This window comes from Epinephelus moara, chromosome 24, assembly GCF_006386435.1.
Source record: "Epinephelus moara isolate mb chromosome 24, YSFRI_EMoa_1.0, whole genome shotgun sequence".
Classification (NCBI taxonomy): Eukaryota; Metazoa; Chordata; class Actinopteri; order Perciformes; family Serranidae; genus Epinephelus; species Epinephelus moara.
The window spans coordinates 49,155,808-49,165,605 of record NC_065529.1 but is presented as its reverse complement, the minus strand read 5'-3'; the positions used below and the strand labels follow the sequence as shown (position 1 = coordinate 49,165,605).

At 43.7% G+C, this 9,798-nt stretch overlaps 1 protein-coding gene across 3 annotated transcripts in view; it reads left to right on the top strand.

The window, feature by feature from the left end:
- Positions 1–9,798, top strand: part of LOC126385739 (DDB1- and CUL4-associated factor 1-like) — a 31,145-nt gene that overhangs the window by 16,742 nt on the left and 4,605 nt on the right. For 2 of the 3 annotated variants that reach the window (XM_050037651.1, XM_050037650.1), the window contains 12 exons: positions 888–1,532; positions 1,846–2,123; positions 2,328–2,526; positions 2,722–2,804; positions 3,464–3,548; positions 3,827–4,060; positions 4,924–5,017; positions 5,135–5,239; positions 5,638–5,711; positions 6,854–6,943; positions 7,474–7,626; positions 9,245–9,368. In XM_050037651.1, the coding sequence (XP_049893608.1) occupies positions 888–1,532; positions 1,846–2,123; positions 2,328–2,526; positions 2,722–2,804; positions 3,464–3,548; positions 3,827–4,060; positions 4,924–5,017; positions 5,135–5,239; positions 5,638–5,711; positions 6,854–6,943; positions 7,474–7,626; positions 9,245–9,368 (2,164 nt within the window). Of the gene's footprint in view, positions 1–887; positions 1,533–1,845; positions 2,124–2,327; positions 2,527–2,721; positions 2,805–3,463; positions 3,549–3,826; positions 4,083–4,839; positions 5,018–5,134; positions 5,240–5,637; positions 5,712–6,853; positions 6,944–7,473; positions 7,627–9,244; positions 9,369–9,798 lie in introns of those variants that run through there. The other variant, XM_050037652.1, reaches the window with a different exon arrangement.

The window sequence follows — 9,798 nt, the reverse complement described above, 5'->3', positions numbered from 1 at the left end:
CCACCTATTGCACCGGAATTGTAACGACAAGCTACATTCACAGACAGCGAGTCCCATTATAATGTGTTTATGAGCGAGGTCGAACAGGTAGCGCCAAAAGCAGAAAAATCTATATGTGGCGGAGATAATTTATTCGTGGCGCACCGCCACAGATAAATGAATGTATGGGAAACACTGCGGAACCTTCGGGGGTGGTTCCTGCGGTGGAGTCACGCACCAACGGCCCCGGCCCCGTAAAATTACCCCGAAGCTCCTGCGGTGGAAACGGGCCTTATGTAAATATGTAGTGGAGTAATGGCGTCCTGAGCAGAGAATGAAGTCACGCAACCTCTGTGTGTTGTAATCTGAGCTTCTCTGTTCTTTGTTGTGGTTGACTGTGTAGTGGCCCCTCCTTGTTGGTGGAGGTGAATCCCACTGCTAGCTAATTGCACCTGCTCTGCACTGTGCTCATATGGTGGTTTCTCTCTGGTAACTGCCCAGGTTAACACCATTAGCCGTTGCTATTGTTCGCAACAGCTAATGGTGCTCTTGCTGCTAGCCGCCGGCTCATTTTGAGAGCTGCGTGCATGCAACTGAATTATAGTTATGCTCCGTATGTTGTATACAGCTCCATTAACGTGCACACTTTCATTTTTACCCACTTTCATAAACTACTTCACTTACTTAAGTTGAAAAATCTGCCACGTGATTCACTATTTAGTGCAGATCTGGATGGAGAGGTTTGTGTTTACTGTTGTCCAGTTTCTTCTCATATTTAAAAAGCATTCATGTTTCAGCTCATCAGACAGCGATAACTGTGGAATATAACCCACACCATACTAAGACATACCACTCCTTATCATCTCCCAGTACTCGTGTATTTATTTTTTTTATCTTTACCCCCCTAGCTGATGAAGGAGCCAGTGCTGCAGGACAAACGAAGCGAGCACGTCCGTTTTTGCCGATATGCTGCCGAGCTGACCGAGCGAGTGTCTGGAAAGCCTCTCCTCATGGGAACCGACGTCTCATTGGCTCGTCTGCAGAGGGCTAGTGTGGTCGCACAGTCTCGGATCACCTTCTCTGAGAAGGAACTCCTCATGCTGATCAGAAACCACCTTGTTGCAAAAGGGCTCCATGACACAGCAAACACGCTTGTGAAAGAGGCGAACTTGTCCCTCTCATCCCTCTGTCCGAACTCTTCCTCCTGTGTCACCCCACCCTCCTCATCCCCAATGATTCCCAGGACTTGCCGGTCAGCTGGCGGGATCGCAGCTCGTTTTGCTAGCCCTGTTGGATCCTCCCCTGTGTCCTCTATAACTGTAGCCTCCTCCACCACTCCCACTTCCTCTCGTTCCCTTGCTGTTCCTCACCCTTCATGCTCCTCTTCGTCTACCTCCGCCCTCCCTCCTCCTCCTCATCCCACATATCATGGGCAGGGCTCACATCTGGTTGGCCGGATTTTATTCACACGGGAACGCCCGCCTGCCCCTTGCAACTCAGGAAAAAAATTTCGTGCGCTGAAGCAGAAGTCTGACCACGGTGCTTTCATACAGGTCAGTGATGCAATTTGTTTATTAATCTTTTCCTATATATTTATTAATTGCAGTGTAAATTGTTAATCGTCTAGTGGATTAAAACAACATTAAACAACAATTTTTATAACCACTCAACCATTACAATAATTTGTCATGCAAAATGCAACACTTACTCCAGTTCTCTGTTTTCCTCTGTTTTATATCATTGTAAATTCGGACTGTTAAAAGTTATAACTTGAGCTTACATTAAGCTGTCTTTGGCTCTGAGAATGTGCACTGAGCATTTTACACTGTTTTTATACCTCGTGGTCATTTTTTCTCTCCTGATCAGACTCCAGCCATGAAGAAGCAGCTAGAGCGACACCTTCCTTCCCCCCCGACCCTCGACAGCATCATCACAGAGTACCTTAGGGAGCAGCACGCTCGCTGCCCCAATCCTGTCACCACCTGTCCTCCCTTCTCCCTCTTCAACCCCCACCGATGCCCCGAGCCCAAGCAGAGGCGACAGGCATCGCCCAACTTCACTGCCCGCCTGGGGAGCAGGGTGCTGTACCCGAAGTATGGAGGAGTGGACAGAGGGTGTCTGGACAGACATCTGATATTTAGCAGGTAATGGATAAACTCAGAGGTACAAATACCTCACGGCTTTGGTACACAATGTTTGTTTTGGGATCTTTTAATCTTTCAGTGCAGATTATTTAAAGCTAGGTAAAATATGTCTTTTAAAAATGGAACATAGCTTTGAAAAATGATTGTGAGTCCTGTTGATTCTCTTCTGGTCTCTGTGTCTCCTTTTTTTTAACTTTCGCTTAGGTTTCGTCCGATGTCGGTCTTCCACGAGGGCGACGGAGACGAGAGTGGTTTCACCTGTTGTGCCTTCTCAGCCCGCGAGCGTTTCCTGATGCTGGGGACCTGCTCCGGTCACCTCAAATTCTATAATGTTTTCTCTGGAGAGGAGGAGGCCAACTACACCTGCCACACATCGGCCATCACACACCTCGAACCCTCCAGGGTAGGTTTACACTTCAAAACACCTGTGGTCATGTTTGTTGACAGGCTGAGAGCAAATCAAATAATGTAGTTTGTCATTAAATAAAATGACGATGTGTAACTTGAAACGTAACACATGTTTTGTGTAGAATTTTGTAAACTTCTTTGATTTTAAATTAAAAAGTGCATATTGAAGTGGTCATTATGTGTTTCTCAGGATGGGAAATTGCTGCTCACCTCTGCTTCTTGGAGTGTCCCTTTATCGGCCCTCTGGAGTATGGATGGCGTCTTTAGCATGAAGTAAAACTCTCTCTCTCTCTCTCTCTCTCTCTCTCTCTCTCTCTCTCGCACACGCACACACACACACACACACACACACACACACACACACACACACACACACACACTCACAGTGTTATCTTGAGACATGACCTTAGAGTCCATTGTTTCACTTGATGTATGGCAGGCATGTCCAAAGTCCGGCCCAGGGGCTAATCATGGACCATGGACTGAGTTTTGAACAGCCCTTGGCTTGTCTCTCAAAATGTACTGTATGCGGCCCGATTGGTTAATCAAGCATCTCTTTGCATTTTTCCTGCTCATGATGGCAGGACTATTAAACCATTACACATGCACCAAGAAGGAACTATGCAGGCGGACCTAATATTTGTTAAACTGATGGTAAAGAAGCAAGTGGAAGGTTACCTGACAGCAAATGTTTCCTGCTAGGTAGCCGATATGACAGCAATGGCTGCTGCTGTCAGGAGTGGTGCAAAGTTGAATACTTTTTCACTGAAGAAACAGTTGCGTCCCATTTGTATGTGATTTATTTAAAAGCCCATAGTAGGCAAGAATTAGCTAGCACCCAAGGATTCTTTTACATTATCTAATCCAGCCTCCATTCAAAAAAGTTTGGACACCCCTGGTGTGTGGACTTAAGTGCTTGCTTTCTGTCCCAGGAACTCGTTTGTAGACGACCACTACGTGGAGTTCAGTAAACACTCTCAGGACAGAGTCATCGGCACCAAGGACCAAGTCGCACACGTATGTCACCCAAAATGTTCTGCCATGACTTAATTCCACTGAACAGACATTTTCTCCTGAGTTTACTGCTCTTAAACCTCACATTCTCTTCTGTTAGTAATTAGTAGACATTTTTATCTTCATCTCTGCCTCCATTTTCTTTTAATTCTCTATTTAGTATCTTACAAAGTTCTTCTTCTCCTTTCTTTTTCTGCTTCCATGCAAATCATAAAATATTGACAGAAAACTACCGTACAACATTTTCTTATTTTTCCATGCCATTTCTGTGTGTGCTGCAGATCTACGACATCCAGACAGGTCAGAAGACTTTAACCCTGAATGAACCCGCCCTGGCCAATAACTACAAGAGGAACTGTGCCACCTTCAACCCCACTGACGACCTGGTGCTGAACGACGGGGTGCTGTGGGACGTGCGGGAGTCACGGGCCATCCATAAGTTTGACAAGTTCAACATGAACATCAGCGGGGTTTTCCATCCCAACGGCCTGGAGGTCATCGTCAACACTGAGATTGTATCCTCTGATCTGATCCAAGGTTTTTATTCTTTAAACTGCTCTTTTAACATGATGATCCAAAGTGACATAAATACACAAGCTTTGCACCTCTGATGATTGTGCAGCCATGTTAACGTTTGTAAACGCACATAAAGCTCAGTGGCAAAAACTGCACAAGACTTAAACACTTGAGAGCAATTCTTGGTGTGTTAGTGGGTCGTCTGTTTGTCTGTGGGCCTAATTGTTTAAATGAAATCTACATTTAACGGCAAAGGTTGACAAAAATGTTTATTTGCTTTCTTGCCCTGAGCTAGCTGAGAAGATTGGTACAGTTCTGATATCTGTAAGTTCAATATGAAAACACCAGCAGCCAGTTAGCTTAGCTTAGCATAAAGACTGGAAACAGGGGGAAACTGCTAGCCTTACTTCATCTAAGTGAAACAAAATCCACCTTTAAAACTCACTGATTAACTATCTTGTGTGTTTAATCTGTACAGAAAATGAAGTGTGAATATATGTTACAGTTTTACGAGGGGTTGTGTGTGTTTCTCTACCATACTGTCAAAGTATTCCTTTAAGTCTTAATGTTTAAACTTCAAGCTCACTTCAGACTAAAGATTCCTGACTAGACCAGTTGAAAGTTGAAGTGTCTTGCAATGCCCCAGTCTGCAGCGTTCATTAAACTTGCCAGTTTACACCAATCCGACCAGACGAGAGGGGGTATCTGTGTATTATCTGAGTAATGTTGATCTCACGATACTCATTGAAATATTGCATATTTTCCTCATGTTGTGCAGTTGCACTGAGCATCAAGAGGTGCAGGGAGCCAGCCAGTTTGTATCTGCACTGTTCTATTTGTCAGCCTTGACAGCAGGTGTCAGTGGGACCTGAGGACCTTCCACCTCCTGCACACTGTCCCCGCCCTGGACCAGTGCAGACTGGTCTTCAACAGCAACGCCACCATTATGTACGGAGGTACGGGCTCTTCGTCTAAATTGTTCCAAACTGATCCTTTTGAGCAACATGTGTGTGTCTCACTTATCACTGACATGTTATGGCCTATTACCCTCCAACACACACGTGTTTGTACAGCAATGCTGCAAGCTGATGATGAGGATGATGCCATGGACCAGCAGATGAAGAGTCCCTTCGGCTCGTCCTTCAGAACCTTTGATGCTACAGACTACAAGCCCATTGGTAGGTTGCACTTCCTGTTTATTTCAGTCTTAAGTCTTATTGCTCGACAACAGTACATGTAATTTTCAGCACTCTGAAGTCACATTAATGAGCTGTACACAGGTTTTCCAGGCTCTAAATGAAGCACATGTGGTACCTCAGTTATGACCCTCTGGCCCTTTCATAACTTTTTTTAACAGGAAAAATAAATGTGAAGCCCCCTACGGTATGTGTGGGATTCCAAAATGTCTGTTTTTGATAACTGTTGGTTTGGATCTTGCCATGAAATTTCTTGATTAGAATAATTTGTTGTTAAGTTTCTTTTGTTTTTACGTTGCAGTTCTTGTTGTATGGTGACTTTTTATTTCCTCTTGGTTTTAGTTAAAAACTCAGAACTCGGTTTTGTTTGTGTTTTTCAGCCACAGTGGACGTGAAGAGAAACATCTTTGACCTGTGCACCGACACCAAAGACTGCTACCTGGCTGTCATTGAGGTACTTTGCTTGACTTTACGCCTCAGACTAAACAGTGTTCACGTTCAAATTAGCCTGAACAGTGCTATCTGATAATGATATGGTATCTAATAACAACCATTATGGTCTCTCTCATAAGTAAAACTGAGCTTAACTCTTTGACTCCAGTCTCAGCTTCAAGACTTTATATTCTTCTGTGCCACTCAGTGCGTTTACATGACATTAGAGGAAATGAATTTATTGTGTTAGTCTGACTTTTAGTAAACACTTAAAAATACATCTAAACATATTAGTCTGTCTGAAAGTGTACTGAATCGAATTTCTCAAAGTCTGGCTAACACACCCAGATAATGCGATTAGGAGTTGAATTCCTCCTGCATGTATACAGTCAATCAGACCCAAACTGGCCGAGGCACTCTGAGCATGCTCCACAGTTTCCGCCCCGGGCTCTGTGTGCATCTGTATGTTTCTGTGTACTAGCTGTCAAAACAAATATCTCTCTGTATCTCTATAACTAATGTGCAGAGTAAAATCAGTGAACGTCCTGCATTGAGCTTGAGGCCTTGAAATCCCGATTTTAAAAAGCGATTATATGCAAATGCACACGTGAATCATAAAGTCAAAATAAACATTTTGTCTTCTGCATGTCGTTCTTTGAATTAACCAGAACAGGTTGAGTTGTTTAGTGTGTAAAACTTTGTCTTGTTTGCTGTATTAGTGTTCAGTAATTTATTCTCTGTTGTCTGTTTCCTGCAACTAACAATTATTTTCAGAAATGATTAATCTGGCAATCAATTACTCAATAAGTTATTTATTTACCTGGTCCAAAAAACATATGAAAATATGAAACAGTTATTGAAAGATTGAAAGATATTCAGTTATCATGAAAGAGGAACAAATGCAGCAAAACCTCACAACTGAACGCTGAAATTAAGAGTGTTTCACAGAGAAATCACTAATCGATTATCAGAATAGTTGATTACTTTTCTGTTGATCAGCTTATTTTTAATTGTACTTATTTCTTATTTTCATGAATATAAGCAGGTAAAACAGATTTCTTTGTTTTGTTTTATAGTCTAGTTTTAATTTAACAGAAAAAATAGATGTAACTGGAAGCACATTTGAAACCACAGATTTGTTTGTTTTTTTCACGTTGACTCTAGAACCAGGACACAGTGAGCTTGGACACGGTGTGTCGTCTGTACGAGGTGGGACGACAGAAACTGGCAGAGGAGGGAGACGACGATGATCAGGTCAGACGCTCAGAACTGAGTGTGAGGTCTGTCTTGGTGTCTTGACTGTTGGTTTGTTGGGTAACTGATAGTCTCAGAGCAGGAAGTTTATTTTTTAATAGGGGGATTATTGTATACTGAGACAATGAAACATCTGACCAAGTGCACACATTTTTAGTGATAATATGAATAATAAATATAATAGACAGTAAGGGGTAGATATGAATACACTGGATATATGAGCTGCACACTTGACACTGTGTAATCATATATATTCTGATGATTTTAGGCTGTATAATGTGAGTACTGACAGACAGTATGAGCTATCTTCAAACATTTTATTACACTTAGAATGTGTGCAGTAGTTAAAAGTAAACTCAAGATGCCTACAGCTGCAGTGCTGTGTCTCTTGAAATCGTGTCTTTAACAATAAAAACAAATTAAAGTGAATCATCTCCAATATAGAAAAAAAATCCTGTCTCATCATTTTCAGTCAGATTAATGGTAACTTAGAAGTGTTTGTTTTTAACGCATGTTATGTCATCCTCCAGGATGATGAAGATCAGGATGATGATGACTCCTCAGACACAGATGACGACGATGACGATGATGACGATATGGACACAGACCCGCTCATAGAGGAACTGGCCAATAATGACGACCCAGACTATGAGGACGGAGCCAACTCTCCCACAGATCAGGAGGTAACAGACCTCACACACCTGAGTCTGAACTTTATTTCATGTTTCTGATGTGCACAACTTCTTCTGGTTAGTTTTGGTAGCCCAAAAGAAGCAACTGTCATGCGTTTAAATAACTTATTAGACGGATATATATAGAGGAAGGTGACCTTTAGAAACAAGCCCAAAGTCGCAGCTAATAAGCAGACCTGGTAACCCTGCGGCTTGTCCTCCTCACATTTCTTCTGTCCTCCTGCATGCTGACGTGGGACGTATCCCGCCTCTCATTGGCTGATGCTCTTTGTCAGTCGTGTCACACTTCTCCCGTTTTCTAGCATGCCAGATATCCAGTCCCAGTCACAGACGAGGGGGCGACTTGCTCGTAGGCTTGTTCACACGAGGACTCGTCGTGGGAGACTATCTGCCGACTCACCTCCGACCCAAGGTGGCCCTCAAGATCCTCTGCGACGTCAAAATCGCGGTGAAAATCATGTAATGTGAACTAGGCTTTAGTCGGCTGTACCTTGGGTCGTGACCAAACTTTGTGACTGTGTTAAAGAGACAGGCACAGACAGGAATGTAAAGGCCTTTGTCTCGTAATCTACAACCTGTAACTATAACTGAAGAATCTAAAGAGTCTGAAACTTTAAATCCTTTTTCTATTTGTTTTTTATCAACAAAATCTTGGACAAGTCTGAATTCATTTTGGAGTTCTGTGCATTTTTGCAATAGGTCACTCCCATTGCCACACCCTTCTTTAGCCAGTTGGTATGTACACAAAAACACAGTTGACGTTTATGTTAAGTTTCAGCCTCCAAGGGCAAAAACTGTGGCTGCCAAAGGCTGGGGGGACTTTGTGACCCACAGACAGAGCGAGCTATAAAGTTGCTGGTCAGAGCTAAAAAGGAAACAAACGAACAAACAAACCAAGAGCAGCTCAGATCTTGGGAATGTTTGATTGTGATATGGATGCCTACTTATTAGTTCTATCCATCCACACATTTTCATCTGCTTATACGGGGCCGGGTGACAAGGGCAGCAGGGCGCAAGGTACCCCAGACGTCCCTCTCCCCAGCGACACTTTCCAGCTCCTCCTGGGGGATCCTGAGGCACTCCCAGGCCAGATGAGATATATAACCCCTCCAGTGTGTTCTGGGTCTGCCCCGGCGACTCCTACTAGTTGGACATGCCCTGGAAACAGGAGGTGCCCAGGAGGATTCTGATCAGATGCCTGAACCACCTCAAGTAGTCCCTTTCAAAGCGAAGGAGCAGCGGCTCTACTCCGAGCCTTCTCCAGATGTCTGAGCTCCTCCCCCTATCTCTAAGGCTGAGCCCAGACACCCTTCAGAGGAAACTCATTTCAGTTGCTTGTTTCCATGATCTCATTCTTTCAGTCACTACCCAGAGCTCATGACCATAGGTGAGGGTTGGGACGTAGGTGGACAGGTAAATCTAAAGCTTTGCCTTAAGGCTCAACTCCATCTTCACATTATTTTTATCAGTTGCTCTGGATAATAACAACTGAACTGGAAGATGATGGGAAAAGCTTTAACCTGTCCACACATTTCTTGTTGTTTCCCAGTGGCTTCTGGTTTTTACTGGGAACGATCCCCAGTGATGTTTATTTCCCTCCTCTCCTCAGATTGCAGATCTTCTTGGCAGCAACAGCGACGACGACAACAGTGATGATGATGATGAATCAGTAGACTCGGAAGGCAATTCATACAGAAGTGACGATCCCTCCGACCCATTTGACTACCCAAATTGTAAGTAACAGCGTTTGTTCGTCAGCTTGTTAAATATCCTGTTTGGTTCTTCCGTATCTCAGCGTGTCTGTACCGTCATTGCAGCAGGGGAAAGACTGTAATGGAGAATAACAGCACTTTCTACCATGCATAATCCCCCGTAAAAGTTTCTTAAAGGGATAGTGCACCCAAAAACGAAAATTCAGCCATTATCTACTCACCCATATGCCGAGGGAGGCTCAGGTGAAGCTTTGGAGTCCTCACATCTCTTGCGGAGATCCAAGGGGAGAGGAGGTAGCAACACAACTCCACCTAATGGAGGCTGACGGTGCCCCAGATTCAAACGTCCAAAAACACATAATTGAAACCACAAAATATCTCCATACTGCTCGTCCGTAGTGATCCAAGTGTCCTGAAGCCCCGACATAAAAAGTTGTTTGGAAAAACGTCA